This window comes from Oncorhynchus masou, chromosome 18 (assembly GCF_036934945.1).
Source record: "Oncorhynchus masou masou isolate Uvic2021 chromosome 18, UVic_Omas_1.1, whole genome shotgun sequence".
NCBI lineage: Eukaryota > Metazoa > Chordata > Actinopteri > Salmoniformes > Salmonidae > Oncorhynchus > Oncorhynchus masou.
Genome location: NC_088229.1, coordinates 2,747,044 through 2,768,327, shown reverse-complemented (window position 1 = coordinate 2,768,327; position 21,284 = coordinate 2,747,044). Strand labels below are relative to the sequence as shown.

The 21,284-nt window shown below is 48.2% G+C and overlaps 1 protein-coding gene across 1 annotated transcript; it reads right to left on the bottom strand.

The window, feature by feature from the left end:
• Positions 1-2,687: 2,687 nt before the first annotated feature.
• LOC135503843 (transketolase-like protein 2) lies at positions 2,688-10,795 on the bottom strand. The gene is made up of 10 exons (XM_064922000.1): positions 10,760-10,795; positions 9,964-10,155; positions 9,734-9,861; positions 8,841-9,037; positions 8,591-8,755; positions 6,135-6,291; positions 5,921-6,051; positions 5,315-5,495; positions 3,390-3,509; positions 2,688-3,292 (listed from the first exon to the last, which is right to left on the bottom strand). Exons 1-10 carry the CDS (start codon positions 10,792-10,794, stop codon positions 3,120-3,122), a joined length of 1,479 nt encoding a protein of 492 aa, XP_064778072.1. The 5' UTR covers position 10,795; the 3' UTR covers positions 2,688-3,119.
• Between the last annotated feature and the right edge of the window lie 10,489 nt (positions 10,796-21,284).

Below are 21,284 nucleotides of genomic sequence, written 5' to 3'. Positions count from 1 at the left end.
TGGACCGTTACTACTCATCATGCAAATGATTGAGGAGCCCAGTCTCGGGCTTGACATTAAATCAGCGACAAGGTTTGTACAGTGAGGGAAAAAGTATTTGATACCCAGCTGATTTTGTACATTTGCCCCACTGACAAAGAAATGATCAGTCTATAATTTTAATGGGAAGTTTATTTGAACAGTGAGAGACAGAACAACAACATCCAGAAAAACGCATGTCAAAAATGTTATAAATTGATTTGCATTTTAATGAGGGAAATAAGAATTTGACCAGTTATTGTGCCTTCAGTAAGACCATTCTACTGCCAATGTTTGTCTATGGAGATTGCATGGCTGTGTGCTCAATTTTCTATACCTGTCAGCAACAGGTGTGGCTGAAATATAACCCCCTAATTTGAAGGGGTGTCCACATACCGTCTCCACACCCATATATAGACAGCAGTATGTTCCAGGGCGTCTGTATTGCAGTGTCCACATGCTGTCTATATATGGGTGTAGAGACCGGGTACTTTCCAGGGTGTCTATTGCAGTGCCCACATGTAGTGTAATAATTCTTCAGTCATTGTGGATCCATCCTCAATCAATACTACATCTGAATCTGGACAATCAAGACAGCTTTTTTTTTTTTTTTTTTTTAAGAGAAATTTAAGCTATAACTTTGACTTTGAACATGTGGAGCTTAAAAATCAAGATCTGTAGGACAAAAATCAGAAATCCTGTTTTAGATTCAAATTTGAAGGCAGCAAACTGTGAAAGGGGCGTTTCAAAGTAAACTATTTAATGCAACGAGGTCTCATCTTTTACCGGAAATGTAATCCCTGTTGATAGAAAGAGGCGTTTCAAAGTAAACTATTTAATGTAACGGTTACCATTTACCGTCTCACACGAGATGATTCCCTCCTGCAGACTTCCAAACCGTTTAATCTCACTACTATACAGACCAAAAATACATTTTTAAAAATGCAACAATTTCAAAGACTTCAGTGAGTTAGTTCATATTAAAGTCAAGTATTTGTGGGGCTATGAGTTCATAAAGAGCCCGAAGAACCAGAGATGTCAGAACAGGGTTGGTGTGTAAACGTGAGACGAAGGTACAAAGAACCTCGTTGCTGCCAACCACCAGGGAAATGAACGTGAGCGTCAACATGAAGCCAATGTGCAAATTAGCTGGCTGACATTGTAAAAAATTATTTGTAATTGTTACACATTCTCCATACTTACAGGAAACATTGCACCTGTATAGTAGCCTAAAACCTAATCCAGCATATTGGTGTCTTCACAAGGGAAAATGTAATCTGGTGGACAAATCTAAAACATTATTGTCCTGCAGGGCTTTACCAGTTCCACGTGGTTCTGACTGTCCTGCGGGGCTTTACCAGTTCCACGTGGTTCTGCGGGGCTTTACCAGTTCCACGTGGTTCTGACTGTCCTGCGGGGCTTTACCAGTTCCACGTGGTTCTGACTGTCCTGCGGGGCTTTACCAGTTCCACGTGGTTCTGCCTGTCCTGCGGGGCTTTACCAGTTCCACGTGGTTCTGACTGTCCTGCAGGGCTTTACCAGTTCCACGTGGTTCTGCGGGGCTTTACCAGTTCCACGTGGTTCTGACTGTCCTGCGGGGCTTTACCAGTTCCACGTGGTTCTGACTGTCCTGCGGGGCTTTACCAGTTCCACGTGGTTCTGCCTGTCCTGCGGGGCTTTACCAGTTCCACGTGGTTCTGACTGTCCTGCAGGGCTTTACCAGTTCCACGTGGTTCTGACTGTCCTGCAGAACCAGTTCCCTGTGGTTCTGACTGTCCTGCAGAACCAGTTCCCTGTGGTTCTGACTGTCCTGCAGAACCAGTTCCCTGTGGTTCTGACTGTCCTGCAGAACCAGTTCCCTGTGGTTCTGACTGTCCTGCAGAACCAGTTCCCTGTGGTTCTGACTGTCCTGCAGAACCAGTTCCCTGTGGTTCTGACTGTCCTGCAGAACTAGTTCCCTGTGGTTCTGACTAAACCGACTGTCCTGCAGGAGTTTACTGAGGAAAATGACAAGTCATATTGGGCCAGGTAAAAAAATATAGTGACTACAAAACAAGTAACATTGGGTCAAGTTGTAGTTTATTATTTCAGAATTACCATGGCAACGCAAGCCAACCGTTGACTGGCAACAGACATGACTGTGTGGAGACACGAGGGTCAGATAATACCCAGAAAGCAACACGAGCCAGACCACCACCACAACCAGCCGAGAAGAACACATTAGTTCATATAACAGTTTACAACAAGTCATTTAAGTTTAATACATACAACTCAGGTCCATTGAATGTAAATACCCTGCATCAGTTTCACTGCTAATTCAGGCTACGACCAGCAACAAGCAGACGTTAATCAAGAACCGTCCAGCTCTGCCTGGAGCTGGTGTCTAACAGCGCTATGGAGAGGTTCATGATGAAGCAGGTGGAACCCCATGAAAACACACGGAATGTGGAAAGATGAAAAGATGACATTGTTAGCAGCTGGAATGAAGGGACCAACCAAGATCTGAAAAGAAATCTACATTTATCTTAATTTGAAAAACAAACAATATACCACGGCTAAGGGCTGTGGACTCTGATACGTTGTGCCTTAGAACAGCCCTGAGCCGTGGTATATTGGCCATATACCACCCCCCCCCCCTCCCTCAGGCCTTAATGCTCCAGTTTAGCAGAAAGGATTCATTAGAACGGGGCTTCATTACGGTGTGTAAAGAGAAACATGACTGCATATTACCCTTCTGGGATGGTCAAGACATCACTCAGGCCCCTCCCTCTCCGCTGAGAGCTAGCCTATCGGCTCTGCTGCTGCGACGCTACACCGTACAGCAGGACAGAGCGGCACTCTGCCTTACAGCCACAAGGGGCGCTAGAGAGCCCTGTTCTGTTTAACACTAGTGGTAGATGGGAGGAGAGAAGTTGTTTTAAGCCCCCTCAGACTGCGGAGGGAGGGATGGAGAAGATGAAGTTGGTAAATGTGTACAGACTTGACGTGTCCCAAATGACACCCTATTCGCAACCTAGTGCACTAGCCCAAAAGGAAACCGGGGTCGTTAGTAGTGCACTACGTAGGGAGCCATTCGGGAGACAAACGATGAGCCGATCGTCTCAGTTGGCGAAGGTCTGGCGCACGGCGTCGGCGATGTGTTTGGCGCTGATGCCGTACAGGTCCAGGAGCTCCTGAGGTTTGCCACTCCGGGGTATACGGTTCACCGCCAGGCGCGTCACGACGATACCAGGCTCCTCCCCCACCGCAGACAGCACCGCCTCCCCCAGACCCCCTGGACAAAGAGACACAGGGGTAAGATGAAACACACCACCCACAGAAGGGTTAAACACTGGATAAGAAGGGTCAGCTGGAACAGTGTCAACACCCACCCTCTCTGTAGTGGTCCTCCACGGTGATGATTCTCCCTCCGGTGGCGCGGGCGCTCGACACGATGGTGGCAGCATCCAGAGGCTTGATGGTGAACGGGTCAATCACACGGATGTTCACTCCTACACACACCAATGAGCCCAAAGTCTCGATCAAACAGCATAAATTCTAGATGGTAGATGATTAAAACCACAAAGGGCCTACATCCATGAGGTAAGTTTCCTTCGGGAAGTATTCAAACCCCTCGACTTAGAGTCGAGTTAAAGTTGTTAAAGTCTGAATTCTAAATGGAATACATTGTCGCCTATCTACACACAATACCTCAGACTACAAAGTGAACAAAAATCACACCTTTGGCATACAGGGGGTACAGTGGGTACCAGTACAGAGTCAATGTGGAGTCAACGTGCGGGGGCACCGGTTTGTTGGTCTAATTGAGGTAATATCATAGTAACTATACCTACATAACAGAGTAGCAGCAGCGTAGAGGGGTGGGGGGGGGTTTGAGTCACTCAGATATCATGGTAACATGTGTATAACTGCAGGAAATTAGATGCGTCTGCTTCCAAGAGGGCTTTACACTGGCCACGCCCACTGATCCTTGATCAGCCTTTTAGAGCAGACGACATCCTGACCCTAGGTCAGAGGACATGGGCCGGAGACACCCTGACCCTAGGTCAGAGGACATGGGCCGGAGACATCCCGACCCTAGGTCAGAGGACATGGGCCGGAGACATCCCGACCCTAGGTCAGAGGACATGGGCCGGAGACACCCCGACCCTAGGTCAGAGGACATGGGCCGGAGACACCCCGACCCTAGGTCAGAGGACATGGGCCGGAGACATCCCGACCCTAGGTCAGAGGACATGGGCCGGAGACACCCCGACCCTAGGTCAGAGGACATGGGCCGGAGACATCCCGACCCTAGGTCAGAGGACATGGGCCGGCGACATCCCGACCCTAGGTCAGAGGACATGGGCCGGAGACACCCCGACCCTAGGTCAGAGGACATGGGCCGGAGACACCCCGACCCTAGGTCAGAGGACATGGGCCGGAGACATCCCGACCCTAGGTCAGAGGACATGGGCCGGAGACATCCCGACCCTAGGTCAGAGGACATGGGCCGGAGACATCCCGACCCTAGGTCAGAGGACATGGGCCGGCGACATCCCGACCCTAGGTCAGAGGACATGGGCCGGCGACACCCCGACCCTAGGTCAGAGGACATGGGCCGGAGACACCCCGACCCTAGGTCAGAGGACATGGGCCGGAGACACCCCGACCCTAGGTCAGAGGACATGGGCCGGAGACACCCCGACCCTAGGTCAGAGGACATGGGCCGGAGACACCCCGACCCTAGGTCAGAGGACATGGGCCGGAGACACCCCGACCCTAGGTCAGAGGACATGGGCCGGAGACACCCCGACCCTAGGTCAGAGGACATGGGCCGGAGACACCCCGACCCTAGGTCAGAGGACATGGGCCGGAGACATCCCGACCCTAGGTCAGAGGACATGGGCCGGAGACATCCCGACCCTAGGTCAGAGGACATGGGCCGGAGACATCCCGACCCTAGGTCAGAGGACATGGGCCGGAGACATCCCGACCCTAGGTCAGAGGACATGGGCCGGAGACATCCCGACCCTAGGTCAGAGGACATGGGCCGGAGACATCCCGACCCTAGGTCAGAGGACATGGGCCGGGGACACCCCGACCCTAGGTCAGAGGACATGGGCCGGAGACACCCCGACCCTAGGTCAGCAGTCCTACTCTGAGCCACAATGTCAGGAAGACCAATTACTGTCAAGTTCAAATTGTGAAAAAGATCAGATATATGTGTCCCACCTGTGTAAACACAGCCTATGAATAAGGGCTAGGGACAGTTTGTGGTGTAATTCCCTGCCAGGCCACCAGGGGGTGCTCTTACCCTCGCTGGCCAGCTGGTCAGCAGCAGTCAGAGCTTCATGCAGAGTCACTCCAGCTCCAATCACTGTCACCTTGTCGCTGTCGGACTGACGTACCACCTTGGCCACGCCCACCTCAAACTTCTCGTCGGGGTCGTAGATCACCTTCAGTTCTGGTCTGGTGATGCGGATGAAACAGATTCCCTGAAATATATAGACCGACACAGAGAAGCATCCCAGGCTTAGTGCCATGTGTATATTTCTCATGGATTTGTATAGTGGCGTCTTATCCACAATGTGGACTGTATGTAGAGGCTATAATGGAGGCTGACAAATGTTGTTTTCCTGTGTATTCTGGTACCGCTAATTAAAAATCAGCTGCACCGAGTCACGCCTCTTAACAACTTCAGTTGGTATGGCAACAAACTATTGTAGAGACAAGAATCCCAACACCTGGTGACCTCGTCAAGTGGCATGGATCAGTTGGTGTAATGACTACCCCCCCCCCAGGTGGTGTTCTCACCTTGGTGTTAGCAGCCAGCTCTACAGTTGGTGTAATGACTACGGTGTTGGGTTGACAGTCGCTAGACCCCAGGATGGGCCCCCCCCCCCCCAGGTGTGGTTCTCACCTTGGTGTTAGCAGCCAGCTCTACAGACCTCTCAGCAGACACGCCATCGCTGGGGTAGAACAGAGTGCATGTTGGGATGGCGCGGAACATAGCAATGTCCTCCAACGCCATCTGGGAGGGGCCATCCTCACCTGGGGACAGGGAGTACAGTGCGATTGGTCGAAGGACAGGTGAGATTTGAGACGCAGAGATCGCCAGACAACACAGTACTGACCGATAGAGACGCCACAGTGAGACCCAGCCAAGTTGATGTTAGACTCGGAGACGGCAGCCATTCTGATGTGGTCATAGGCCCTGGACAGGAAGGCAGCGAAGGTGCTGGCGAAGGCCACTGTGCGGTCTCTAGTGGCACAGCCAATCGCCACGCTCACCTAAACAACAATATTATTAAACAAGTCCTGTGTTTCACTGACCCGGGGGGGGGGGGGGGGCACACATACACATGGATGTTGTAGAGTAGTGGTAGTAGAGTAGTGGTCTGAGGGAGCAGACTTAATGTATTGTAGAGTAGTGGTAGTAGAGTAGTGGTCTGCGGGAGCAGACTTAATGTATTGTAGAGTAGTGGTAGTAGAGTAGTGGTCTGAGGGAGCAGACTTAATGTATTGTAGAGTAGTGGTAGTAGAGTAGTGGTCTGAGGGAGCAGACTTAATGTATTGTAGAGTAGTGGTAGTAGAGTAGTGGTCTGAGGGAGCAGACTTAATGTATTGTAGAGTAGTGGTCTGAGGGAGCAGACTTAATGTATTGTAGAGTAGTGGTAGTAGAGTAGTGGTCTGAGGGAGCAGACTTAATGTATTGTAGAGTAGTGGTAGTAGAGTAGTGGTCTGCGGGAGCAGACTTAATGTATTGTAGAGTAGTGGTAGTAGAGTAGTGGTCTGAGGGAGCAGACTTAATGTATTGTAGAGTAGTGGTAGTAGAGTAGTGGTCTGAGGGAGCAGACTTAATGTATTGTAGAGTAGTGGTAGTAGAGTAGTGGTCTGAGGGAGCAGACTTAATGTATTGTAGAGTAGTGGTAGTAGAGTAGTGGTCTGCGGGAGCAGACTTAATGTATTGTAGAGTAGTGGTAGTAGAGTAGTGGTCTGAGGGAGCAGACTTAATGTATTGTAGAGTAGTGGTAGTAGAGTAGTGGTCTGAGGGAGCAGACTTAATGTATTGTAGAGTAGTGGTAGTAGAGTAGTGGTAGTAGAGTAGTGGTCTGAGGGAACACTTAATGTATTGTAGAGTAGTGGTAGTAGAGTAGTGGTCTGAGGGAACACTTAATGTATTGTAGAGTAGTGGTAGTAGAGTAGTGGTCTGAGGGAACACTTAATGTATTGTAGAGTAGTGGTAGTAGAGTAGTGGTCTGAGGGAACACTTAATGTATTGTAGAGTAGTGGTAGTAGAGTAGTGGTCTGAGGGAACACTTAATGTATTGTAGAGTAGTGGTAGTAGAGTAGTGGTAGTAGAGTAGTGATAGTAGAGTAGTGGTCTGAGGGAACACACTTAATGTATTGTAGAGTAGTGGTAGTAGAGTAGTGGTCTGAGGGAACACTTAATGTATTGTAGAGTAGTGGTAGTAGAGTAGTGGTCTGAGGGAACACTTAATGTATTGTAGAGTAGTGGTAGTAGAGTAGTGGTCTGAGGGAACACTTAATGTATTGTAGAGTAGTGGTAGTAGAGTAGTGGTCTGAGGGAACACTTAATGTATTGTAGAGTAGTGGTAGTAGAGTAGTGGTAGTAGAGTAGTGATAGTAGAGTAGTGGTCTGAGGGAACACACTTAATGTATTGTAGAGTAGTGGTAGTAGAGTAGTGGTCTGCGGGAGCAGACTTAATGTATTGTAGAGTAGTGGCTGTAGAGTAGTGGCTGTAGAGTAGTGGCTGTAGAGTAGTGGCTGTAGAGTAGTGGCTGTAGAGTAGTGGTCTGAGGGAACACACTTAATGTATTGTAGAGTAGTGGTAGTAGAGTAGTGGTAGTAGAGTAGTGGTCTGAGGGAACACACTTAATGTATTGTAGAGTAGTGGTAGTAGAGTAGTGGTCTGAGGGAACACAATGTAGAGTAGTGGTAGTAGAGTAGTGGTAGTAGAGTAGTGGTAGTAGAGTAGTGGTCTGAGGGAACCAGACAGACTAAAGCTTCAGTCCAGGAGTAGCATTAACGTACTAAGACTAGGTTACCAGTCTCTTCAGATAACATTCACCTCTTTGCCAAATAGCTTGCCGAAAACCCAGACTCAAAGATCAATATGTGCTGGATTTACAGCGGGGGTTGCTCATTGGTTGTTGAAAATGACAATATAGTCCTTGACAACATGCGGTGCCTCAAATTTAGAATTATAACAGTTTTTAAAAAATAATATAATTGAACATTTAGCTGTTAGCTAGGCAAGTTGTATTGTTATGTATAAAACTATTTGGTTTTGTGGTTGGTATTTATTTAGCTTGACTATTTACAAGTCCACTAGCAACTTTAGACAGACAGGTTTCATCTGGACAAACAAACAGTTGCTTAGCAACTGATACCAATGTGTTCTGTGGAGAAAATAAATAGAGTTCCAATTGGATGATCGTTGGGAGGGGATACCGAAGACATCTCACTATGTTCTCTGCTCCCCTCCCACATCCATCTCACTGCCGCCCCCCCCTACATCCATCTCACTGTTCTCCTCCAGCCTCTTCCCTCCTACATCCATCTCACCATGTTCTGTTCAGCAATGAAGCACTCTACGAAGCGTTCAGGGTAGGCCTTGTGGAACATCTCAGAGAAGGTAGAGTTCTTCATGTCAGCGTCCAGAGCCACCACCCTCGGACTGGACTGACCCAGTTTAGCCAGGGCCACGCCATACGCCTTACGAGTAGCCACCTGGGGAGGAGAGAGGAGAGGGGTTAACCGCGTATCCCCCTCTCTGCAGGGGCGTGAGTCTCTCTGCGGAGGAGTGGTGGTTCACCTTATCCCCGATCTTGTATTTGGGCGGGGAGGGCAGGCTGATAGGTGAGAGGTCAGCGGGGGCGGTATCTTCTTTAGGTAGCTCGGGGCAGACTGTGTTGTTGGGGTTCTGAATCTGAGCCGCCAAGTCTTTAATGGCCTCCTCAGCACGGTCTTTAGGCATGGGCTTCCCATGCCAGTTCTCCATGTCCTCAATGCCTGGAGAAGAGAAATCAGACGTACTTGTTTATTTAGCTTGAAATGTTTACTTACAAACCCTTAAACAACGATGCAGAGTTCTAACAACTGGTCTAAGAGAAGCTGTGCGTCCTCCGAAACGCAACTGCACTGTTTCTTGGCACACTGCCCACGTAACCCGGGAGGCGGTGTAACTAAACCGTCCCCTCGCCCCGACCCGGGCGCGAACCAGGGACCTTCTGCACACATCAACAACAGTCACCCTCGAAGCATCGTTACCCATCGCTCCACAAAAGCCGCGGCCCTTGCAGAGCAAGGGGAACCACTACTTCAACGTCTCAGAGCAAGTGACGTCACCGATTGAGACGCCATTTAGCGCGCACACCGCTAACTAAGCTAGCCGTTTCACATCCGTTACACCAGCCACACCAATGTGTCGGAGGAAACATGCATGTACCCAGCCCTCCACAGGAGTCGCTAGAGCACGATGGGATAAGGAAATCTCGGCCTGCCAAACCCTCTTCCTAACCCGGAAGACACTGGGCCAAGTGTGCACTGCATGATGGGTCTCCCAGTCACACCCAGTTGTGACACAGCCTGGGATCAAACCCGGGTCTTGTCTAAGGCAGTGCTTGAGGTGTGACCTTTGTGCCAATCGGGATGCCTGCACAAATTGATTCCCTCCCATACCCCTCCCCCTCCCAGTCCCTCCCATACCTTTGAGTCCTCTGCCCTTGAAGGTCTTGGCCAGGATCATAGTGGGTTTCCCCTTCACCTGCTGGGCCTGCCACAGAGCTTTACACAGCTCCTCAACGTCATGACCATCCACCACATACGTGTTCCACCTACACACACACAAAGAATTCGAGACAGTACGGAAAACTGATAGAATAAGAGAGCAGGAGGTGCAAGAGAGGAACGAAGGACAAGAGGGAAGGGGTACCGACCCGAACGCTTCGCAGCGCTTGCGGTAGACGTCCATGTCGTGTTTGAGAGGAGCAGCTTCACTCTGTCCCAGGCGGTTAGCGTCGATAATAGCCACCAGGTTATCCAGGTTGTAGTGGGAACCGAACGCCATGGCTTCCCATACAGCCCCCTCAGAGCACTCCCCATCACCCAGCATGCAGTACACACGGTAACTAGGAAGAGAGAGAAAATATATTTTTACATATTCATAAACAGATTGTCATTAAAAAAAATATATACATTTCACACAAGACACCTATTCAAGATGGCACCAGTCATTAAAGTGCTTCATTTGAGCCAGATCTTGCAGGACCCGTTTTGGCCAGATCCGGTAAAAGTAGAATGTCAGCCCGGGCCTGATAGTCTAAGAGTTGATTCAGGTTGTTCCGACCCTTGTTTGTGGTTTGCGTAAACATTGTTACTTATGCTTGAGACCAACACGTGGCCATGGCAGAGAGAAGCATCTCACAGAACTAGAATGAGATTCACCTTCTGTGACCCTTCCCTGCTCTGATTGGCATGAGCCTGCAACTCATTGTTCCAGCGTTTCCTTATAGATTCATAGCCATGCGGAGGGTTCTGGACGAGACGCAAATCAATCCGAATACATTTACCAAAGCCGTATAATAACTTGTCTTTCTGAACAGACAACACGAGGCTCTTTTAAAAGCTCAACACCCTCTCGGTGGGTGCCCCTTAACCTTCCGAGAACATCACGGCTGGGTGACCGGTGCTTTGAGGGATAGTGTCAAGGCTTGAGGATGTGTGTGTGTGTACCTGGACTTGTCGAAGTGTTTCCCAGTGTAGGCCATCCCGCAGTGGGGGCTGACGAGGAGTTGAGACGAATTTGAGTCATTTAAAAAAAGAAAAACAGCGTCTCGTTCTGTTGAACAGACCGTTTCTATACAGTGTCAATCGTATTCTCTGTAAATAGTGCTTATTCATACCAACCAGTGGCGGTCAGTAGATGCCGTCCTCCCTTTTTTTTCTCTGAGGAGCCTCCACTGATACCAACCAAATGTGCCTTCTTCTTGTAAGTGTGTAGACGACTTAACTGTGTGGAATTTTTTGTTGTTGAACTCATTTGCCAAATGAACTGACGTGACAAACTAGTTTTGAATTTGTCCTGTGGATTTTTATTTTTATTTTATTTAACCAGGCAAGTCAGTTAAGAACAAATTCTTATTTTCAATGACGGCCTAGGAACAGTGGGTTAACTGCCTGTTCAGGGGCAGAACGACAGAACGACCTTGTCAGCTCAGGGGTTTGAACTTGCAACCATTCGGTTACTAGTCCAACGCTCTAACCACTAGGCTACCTGCCTCCTCTACACTCTAACCACTAGGCTACCTGCCTCCTCTACACTCTAACCACTAGGCTACCTGCCTCCTCTACACTCTAACCACTAGGCTACCTGCCTCCTCTACACTCTAACCACTAGACTACCTGCCTCCTCTACACTCTAACCACTAGGCTACCTGCCTCCTCTACACTCTAACCACTAGGCTACCTGCCACCTCTACACTCTAACCACTAGGCTACCAGCCTCCTCTACACTCTAACCACTAGGCTACCTGCCGCCTCTACACTCTAACCACTAGGCTACCTGCCTCCTCTACACTCTAACCACTAGGCTACCTGCCACCTCTACACTCTAACCACTAGGCTACCTGCCTCCTCTACACTCTAACCACTAGGCTACCTGCCTCCTCTACACTCTAACCACTAGGCTACCTGCCTCCTCTACACTCTAACCACTAGGCTACCTGCCACCTCTACACTCTAACCACTAGGCTACCTGCCTCCTCTACACTCTAACCACTAAGCTACCTGCCTCCTCTACACTCTAACCACTAGGCTACCTGCCTCCTCTACACTCTAACCACTAGGCTACCTGCCACCTCTACACTCTAACCACTAGGCTACCTGCCACCTCTACACTCTAACCACTAGGCTACCTGCCTCCTCTACACTCTAACCACTAGGCTACCTGCCACCTCTACACTCTAACCACTAGGCTACCTGCCGCCCCCGCCACTCTAACCACTAGGCTACCTGCCACCTCTACACTCTAACCACTAGACTACCTGCCTCCTCTACACTCTAACCACTAGGCTACCTGCCTCCTCTACACTCTAACCACTAGGCTACCTGCCTCCTCTACACTCTAACCACTAGGCTACCTGCCGCCTCTACACTCTAACCACTAGGCTACCTGCCTCCTCTACACTCTAACCACTAGGCTACCTGCCTCCTCTACACTCTAACCACTAGGCTTCCTGCCTCCTCTACACTCTAACCACTAGGCTACCTGCCGCCTCTACACTCTAACCACTAGACTATCTGCCTCCTCTACACTCTAACCACTAGGCTACCTGCCTCCTCTACACTCTAACCACTAGGCTACCTGCCTCCTCTACACTCTAACAACTAGGCTACCTGCCACCTCTACACTCTAACCACTAGGCTACCTGCCTCCTCTACACTCTAACCACTAGGCTACCTGCCACCTCTACACTCTAACCACTAGGCTACCTGCCACCTCTACACTCTAACCACTAGGCTACACTGCCACCTCTACACTCTAACCACTAGGCTACCTGCCTCCTCTACACTCTAACCACTAGGCTACACTGCCACCTCTACACTCTAACCACTAGGCTACCTGCCACCTCTACACTCTAACCACTAGGCTACACTGCCACCTCTACACTCTAACCACTAGACTACCTGCCTCCTCTACACTCTAACCACTAGGCTACCTGCCGCCTCTACACTCTAACCACTAGGCTACCTGCCACCTCTACACTCTAACCACTAGGCTACCCTGCCACCTCTACACTCTAACCACTAGGCTATCCTGCCTCCTCTACACTCTAACCGCTAGGCTACCTGCCGCCCCTCCACTCTAACCGCTAGGCTACCTGCCGCCCCTCCACTCTAACCACTAGGCTACCTGCCGCCCCTCCACTCTGACCACTAGGCTACCTGCCGCCCCTCCACTCTAACCACTAGGCTACCTGCCTCCTCTACACTCTAACCACTAGGCTACCTGCCTCCTCTACACTCTAACCACTAGGCTTCCTGCCTCCTCTACACTCTAACCACTAGGCTACCTGCCGCCTCTACACTCTAACCACTAGACTATCTGCCTCCTCTACACTCTAACCACTAGGCTACCTGCCTCCTCTACACTCTAACCACTAGGCTACCTGCCTCCTCTACACTCTAACAACTAGGCTACCTGCCACCTCTACACTCTAACCACTAGGCTACCTGCCTCCTCTACACTCTAACCACTAGGCTACCTGCCACCTCTACACTCTAACCACTAGGCTACCTGCCACCTCTACACTCTAACCACTAGGCTACACTGCCACCTCTACACTCTAACCACTAGGCTACCTGCCTCCTCTACACTCTAACCACTAGGCTACCTGCCTCTTCTACACTCTAACCACTAGGCTACACTGCCACCTCTACACTCTAACCACTAGGCTACCTGCCACCTCTACACTCTAACCACTAGGCTACACTGCCACCTCTACACTCTAACCACTAGACTACCTGCCTCCTCTACACTCTAACCACTAGGCTACCTGCCGCCTCTACACTCTAACCACTAGGCTACCCTGCCACCTCTACACTCTAACCACTAGGCTACCCTGCCACCTCTACACTCTAACCACTAGGCTATCCTGCCTCCTCTACACTCTAACCGCTAGGCTACCTGCCGCCCCTCCACTCTAACCGCTAGGCTACCTGCCGCCCCTCCACTCTAACCACTAGGCTACCTGCCGCCCCTCCACTCTGACCACTAGGCTACCTGCCGCCCCTCCACTCTAACCACTAGGCTACCTGCCACCTCTACACTCTAACCACTAGGCTGCCCTGCCCCCTCTACACTCTAACCACTAGGCTACCTGCCACCTCTACACTCTAACCACTAGGCTGCCCTGCCCCCTCTACACTCTAACCACTAGGCTACCTGCCACCTCTACACTCTAACCACTAGGCTGCCCTGCCCCCTCTACACTCTAACCACTAGGCTACCCTGCCGCCCCAAAAGACAACCAACCGCAAGGTAACTAAACTTCCGGGAACGTTCAATACATCCTCTGTTTTCCCCCTGATTGGAGGATTCCTGGAGTCAGAAGGAACTGAAAACCCAGGATTTAAACAGGGGATAGGGCCCTGGGAATAGGGCCCTGGGAATAGGGCCCTGGGAATAGGGCCCTGGGAATAGGGCCCTGGGAATAGGGCCCTGGGAATAGGGCCCTGGGGATAGGGTCCTGGGAATAGGGCCCTGGGAATAGGGCCCTGGGGATAGGGCCCTGGGAATAGGGCCCTGGGGATAGGGCCCTGGGAATAGGGCCCTGGGAATAGGGCCCTGGGAATAGGGCCCTGGGAATAGGGCCCTGGGAATAGGGCCCTGGTCTCTGAGTGGTGGTCCAGTGTGAACGACTGCAGTCGCTCTGCAGAACAGCTGAACAACTCCTTGATCTTTACAGTTACGGGTTAAAGAACAGCCAGAGTCGGGGAACTGTAATCAGATACGTTACCAGCAACAACTACCAAAAACATGTAATCGGATTACATATACTTTTGAAAAAAAAAAAAAAAAAAAAGATTACTTCTTGGATTACTTTTTAAATTCAGAATGGGTGCTTTGTGGGATAAAAAAGGGTGGGCAAGTTTGATCCACGTGAGGAGAGTCTGACTACAAAACCACTATAATGACACATCAAATGATGACCACCAATCGGAAGCCACTATGATGATGACACATCAAATGATGACCACCAATCAGAAGCCACTATGATGATGACACACCAAATGATGACCACCAATCGGAAGCCACTATGATGATGACACATCAAATGATGACCACCAATCGGAAGCCGCTATGATGATGACACACCAAATGATGACCACCAATCGGAAGCCACTATGATGATGATGACACATCAAATGATGACCACCAATCAGAAGCCACTATGATGATGGCACACCAAATGATGACCACCAATCGGAAGCCGCTATGATGATGACACACCAAATGTGTTTGCCGGTTCCATCTTGTCCTCTTCTAATGCGTCTTAAGGGGAAAGTAATCCAAAAGTAACTGATTACATTCAATAAAGTAATCCAAAAGTAACTGATTACATTCAATAAAGTAATCCTACCCAACTCTGCTAACTGAAATAGTACCTGTCGGTCTCCTCTGACCCCACACATTCAGTATCGCTGTTGTTACTATGGTTACCCTTAATGGTTCCAAACGGCCCCCTGTTCTCTGTATACTGCGGATCCCTAGAGTGCTCTCTCGTGGATAGGATGAAAATAATTTACCTATTCTATGGGCCCTGGTCTAAAGCAGTGTCCTATATATAGGGAATAGGGCCCTGGTCTAAAGTAGTGTCCTATATATAGGGGATAGGGCCCTGGTCTAAAGCAGTGTCCTATATATAGGGGATAGGGCCCTGGTCTAAAGCAGTGTCCTATATATAGGGAATAGGGCCCTGGTCTAAAGTAGTGTCCTATATATAGGGGATAGGGCCCTGGTCTAAAGTAGTGTCCTATATATAGGGAATAGGGCCCTGGTCTAAAGTAGTGTCCTATATATAGGGAATAGGGCACTGGTCTAAAGTAGTGTCCTATATATAGGGAATAGGGCCCTGGTCTAAAGTAGTGTCCTATATATAGGGGATAGGGCCCTGGTCTAAAGTAGTGTCCTATATATAGGGAATAGGGCCCTGGTCTAAAGTAGTGTCCTATATATAGGGGATAGGGCCCTGGTCTAAAGTAGTGTCCTATATATAGGGAGTAGAGCCCTGGTCTAAAGTAGTGTCCTATATATAGGGAATAGGGCCCTGGTCTAAAGTAGTGTCCTATATATAGGGGATAGGGCCCTGGTCTAAAGTAGTGTCCTTTTTATAGGGAATAGGGCCCTGGTCTAAAGTAGTGTCCTATATATAGGGGATAGGGCCCTGGTCTAAAGTAGTGTCCTATATATAGGGAATAGGGCCCTGGTCTAAAGTAGTGTCCTATATATAGGGGATAGGGCCCTGGTCTAAAGTAGTGTCCTATATATAGGGGATAGGGCCCTGGTCTAAAGTAGTGTCCTATATATAGGGAATAGGGCCCTGGTCTAAAGTAGTGTCCTATATATAGGGGATAGGGCCCTGGTCTAAAGCAGTGTCCTATATATAGGGGATAGGGCCATGGTCTAAAGTAGTGTCCTATATATAGTGAATAGGGCCCTGGTCTAAAGTAGTGTCCTATATATAGGGAATAGGGCCCTGGTCTAAAGTAGTGTCCTATATATAGGGAATAGGGCCCTGGTCTAAAGTAGTGTCCTATATATAGGGAATAGGGCCCTGGTCTAAAGTAGTGTCCTATATAGGGAATAGGGTGCTTTGACACGTTGATCATTGACCTTTGACCCCGGGCTCCTGGTTTGAAGACGCCAACATTTAGTTAGTGTACATAGAGATCATTTATGTATTTATTTGTTCTTGGGTTTGTAAAGTTAGTGTGTAGTTTATATCGTTGAATGGTGATATTCATTCATTTTAACCCCTTAACACATTGTCTTGTTCATATCCCAGCATTTGTAGCTCAGTATGTATGGCTTGATTTAATGGCACCCTATTCTCTATATAGTGCACTACTTTGGACCAGAATAGTTGCACTATAAAGCGAGCAGGGCACCATTAGGCCCAAACACAGTGTGATTTTAAAGGAGTTTTTCTGACTGTGTCTTCCTTCAGCAGCTGTATGAAATATTTACAGGATTTCTGGGAGTTGGAGTCATGTTTATTGTGTTGTTCCCCCCCCCCCCCTGTCTAACCCTTTGACACCTTACTAACACTCTGATTGGAGCGTTTGGAGAGTTTTGATTGGAGCATTTAGAGAGTTTTGATTGGAGCGTTTAGAGAGTTTTGATTGGAGCGTTTAGAGTGTTTTGATTGGAGCGTTTAGAGAGTTTTGATTGGAGCGTTTAGAGAGTTTTGATTGGAGAATTTAGAGAGTTTTGATTGGAGCGTTTAGAGAGTTTTGATTGGAGCGTTTAGAGAGTTTTGATTGGAGCGTTTAGAGAGTTTTGATTGGAGCGTTTAGAGAGTTTTGATTGGAGAATTTAGAGAGTTTTGATTGGAGCGTTTAGAGAGTTTTGATTGGAGCGTTTAGAGAGTTTTGATTGGAGCATTTAAAAGGTCAAGTGTTCTGCCCTTATCCTGTGGTCTGATATAACTGGCTCATGATCACTTCTGAAACTATAGGGCACGTTCCAGGTCAACTGTATTGAAGTCGATGCATTGCATTAACCAACGGTTGTGTGCAGTCTGGTATCGTATTGGTATAACGTGTGGTGGTTAACTAACATGATAAACACTGATCCAGCTGTTATGAAATCTGGCATGCATCTGAAACGTAGTCAGCCTGGAACGCGTCCGTTCGTCTTCCTGTTCGTGAGTGTTGTGTTGCCTGTATTTTTCTGAAGGTTCTCTGCATGCGTGTGCTTTTTTTAATCGTCTGGTCGTGTGTTTATGAACGTCTAATTCCTTAAGACTACAATCAGAGCAGGAACGCACCATATCCCCTATATAGGGCACTACTTTTGACCAGAGTCCTATAGGCCCTAGTCAAAAGTAGTGCACTATGTAGGGGATAGGGTGCCGTTGGGGATGTTGCAGCTCTGTGTGTGTGTGTGTGTGTGTGTGTGTGTGTGTGTGTGTGTGTGTGTGTGTGTGTGTGTGTGTGTGTGTGTGTGTGTGTGTGTGTGTGTGTGTGTGTGTGTGTGTGTGTGTGTGTGTGTGTGTGTGTGTACAGAACATATATGTTAGAAGGAAACATGTTTGAAACTTCTGCATGACAGTGACAATTTTTGATAAACTTCCTCTTTAAAAAAAAAAAAAATTCTGAGAGGATTTGAAGTACAGATGAAACTAAACACTGATTTGTGTCCTGACTCTGGGTGTTGACTCCCAAATGGCACCCTATTCCCTATCTAGTGCACTACTTTTGACCAGAGTCCTATGTGCTTCCCTATGTGCCATGGGTTGAACGTAGTACACTTTTCAAAGGGAACAGGGTCCAATCAGCATCCAGGATCCGAACAACCAGTTGAACAACTGTTGTTATTCTACTTGTACAGTTTGATATTCCTTCCTGTTCTGGGCCATAAAACAATAACACGTCTCCGTATAAAAGCTCTGGACTGAGAGGATCTCTGTCTAATAAACTATGGTGGTGTCCCAAATGGGACCCTATTCCCGGTCTAGTGCACTACTGTTGGCCTGATCAGGCTACGGAATAGGGTGCCATATTCAGTCTTTGATTAACAACTATCCAACTCAAACGTGACTCTATACACAAGCAGTTGAAAGAGTGCTGGAAACCAGAGAGCTGGAAACCAGAGAGCTGGAAACCAGAGAGCTGGATACCAGAGAGCTGGAAACCAGAGAGCTGGAAACCAGAGAGCTGGAAACCAGACTAATGTATTTGGTGAGTGTGTTGTTACCGTTTGATACCAGATGTGCTATGTGTTTGTAAATACATTATGAAGAGAATCGTTTCTTTCTCAATTTTGATGGAATTTAAAACTTTATTGCTTACAAGATTACATTTTGGGAGCCAAAATTAGTCTGTTATCAAATGAACATTTGTATGGGGAAAAAAATAAAGTTATAATTTTAACATTGAACAGGCTTTTGTCTGGTTTGTTCTGGTCGATAACGTGCTGGTGTGTTTGATTGGGTAAAAACTGTAGAACTGTGATGTTATAGAAACTTTAAAAAAAGGTGCTAATCGAAAAGGATAGTTCCTTTACAATGACTTCATTTGAATCAATGTTGGGGACCAACTGGGTTCCTTCAGGCTCTGCTCCGATTGGACCGTTACTACTCATCATGCAAATGATTGCGTCCTGAGGAGCCCAGTCTCGGGCTTGACATTAAATCAGCGACAAGGTTTGTAGTGAGGGAAAAAGTATTTGATACCCAGCTGATTTTGTACATTTGCCCCACTGACAAAGAGATCAGTCTATAATTTTAATGGGAAGTTTATTTGAACAGTGAGAGACAGAACAACAACATCCAGAAAAACGCATGTCAAAAATGTTATAAATTGATTTGCATTTTAATGAGGGAAATAAGAATTTGACCAGTTATTGTGCCTTCAGTAAGACCATTCTACTGCCAATGTTTGTCTATGGAGATTGCATGGCTGTGTGCTCAATTTTCTATACCTGTCAGCAACAGGTGTGGCTGAAATATAACCCCCTAATTTGAAGGGGTGTCCACATACCGTCTCCACACCCATATATAGACAGCAGTATGTTCCAGGGCGTCTGTATTGCAGTGTCCACATGCTGCTGTCTATATATGGGTGTAGAGACCGGGTACGTTCCAGGGTGTCTATTGCAGTGTCCACATGTAGTGTAATAATTCTTCAGTCATTGTGGATCCAGCCTCAATCAATACTACATCTGAATCTGGACAATCAAGACAGCTTTTTTTTTTTTTTTTTTTAAAGAGAAATTTAAGCTATAACTTTGACTTTGAACATGTGGAGCTTAAAAATCAAGATCTGTAGGACAAAAATCAGAAATCCTGTTTTAGATTCAAATTACAAGGCAGCAAACTGTGAAAGGGGCGTTTCAAAGTAAACTATTTAATGCAACGAGGTCTCATCTTTTACCGGAAATGTAATCCCTGTTGATAGAAAGAGGCGTTTCAAAGTAAACTATTTAATGTAACGGTTACCATTTACCGTCTCACACGAGATGATTCCCTCCTGCAGACTTCCAAACCGTTTAATCTCACTACTATACAGACAAAAAATACATTTTTAAAAACGCAACAATTTCAAAGACTTCAGTGAGTTAGTTCATATTAAAGTCAAGTATTTGTGGGGCTATGAGTTCATAAAGAGCCCGAAGAACCAGAGATGTCAGAACAGGGTTGGTGTGTAAACGTGAGACGAAGGTACAAAGAATCTCGTTGCTGCCAACCACCAGGGAAATGAACGTGAGCGTCAACATGAAGCCAATGTGCAAATTAGCTGGCTGACATTGTAAAAAATTATTTGTAATTGTTACACATTCTCCATACTTACAGGAAACATTGCACCTGTATAGTAGCCTAAAACCTAATCCAGCATATTGGTGTCTTCACAAGGGAAAATGTAATCTGGTGGACAAATCTAAAACATTACTGTCCTGCAGGGCTTTACCAGTTCCACGTGGTTCTGCGGGGCTTTACCAGTTCCACGTGGTTCTGACTGTCCTGCGGGGCTTTACCAGTTCCACGTGGTTCTGACTGTCCTGCGGGGCTTTACCAGTTCCACGTGGTTCTGACTGTCCTGCGGGGCTTTACCAGTTCCACGTGGTTCTGCGGGGCTTTACCAGTTCCACGTGGTTCTGCCTGTCCTGCAGGGCTTTAGCAGTTCCACGTGGTTCTGACTGTCCTGCAGGGCTTTACCAGTTCCACGTGGTTCTGACTGTCCTGCAGGGCTTTACCAGTTCCACGTGGTTCTGACTGTCCTGCAGGGCTTTACCAGTTCCACGTGGTTCTGACTGTCCTGCAGGGCTTTACCAGTTCCACGTGGTTCTGACTGTCCTGCAGGGCTTTACCAGTTCCACGTGGTTCTGACTGTCCTGCAGGGCTTTACCAGTTCCACGTGGTTCTGACTGTCCTGCAGGGCTTTACCAGTTCCACGTGGTTCTGACTGTCCTGCAGGGCTTTACCAGTTCCACGTGGTTCTGACTGTCCTCCAGGGCTTTACCAGTTCCACGTGGTTCTGACTGTCCTGCAGGGCTTTACCAGTTCCACGTGGTTCTGACTGTCCTGCGGGGCTTTACCAGTTCCACGTGGTTCTGCGGGGCTTTACCAGTTCCACGTGGTTCTGACTGTCCTGCAGAACCAGTTCCCCGTGGTTCTGACTAAACCGACTGTCCTGCAGGGCTTTACCAGTTCCACGTGGTTCTGACTGTCCTGCAGAACCAGTTCCCTGTGGTTCTGACTAAACCGACTGTCCTGCAGGGCTTTACCAGTTCCCTGTGGTTCTGACTGTCCTGCAGAACCAGTTCCACGTGGTTCTGACTGTCCTGCAGAACCAGTTCCCTGTGGTTCTGACTGTCCTGCAGAACCAGTTCCCTGTGGTTCTGACTGTCCTGCAGAACCAGTTCCCTGTGGTTCTGACTGTCCTGCAGAACCAGTTCCCTGTGGTTCTGACTGTCCTGCAGAACCAGTTCCCTGTGGTTCTGACTGTCCTGCAGAACCAGTTCCCTGTGGTTCTG

Excerpts from the sequence above, each read along its gene's own strand:
- LOC135503843 (XM_064922000.1), bottom strand. The coding sequence starts at position 10,794 with ATGGCCTACACTGGGAAACACTTCGACAAGTCCAG. Across the intron at positions 9,862-9,963 it reads AAGCGCTGCGAAGCGTTCGG|GTGGAACACGTATGTGGTGG; the intron begins GTCGGTACCCCT and ends GTGTGTGTGTAG. Across the intron at positions 5,496-5,920 it reads AGCTGGCTGCTAACACCAAG|GGAATCTGTTTCATCCGCAT; the intron begins GTGAGAACCACA and ends TATATATTTCAG.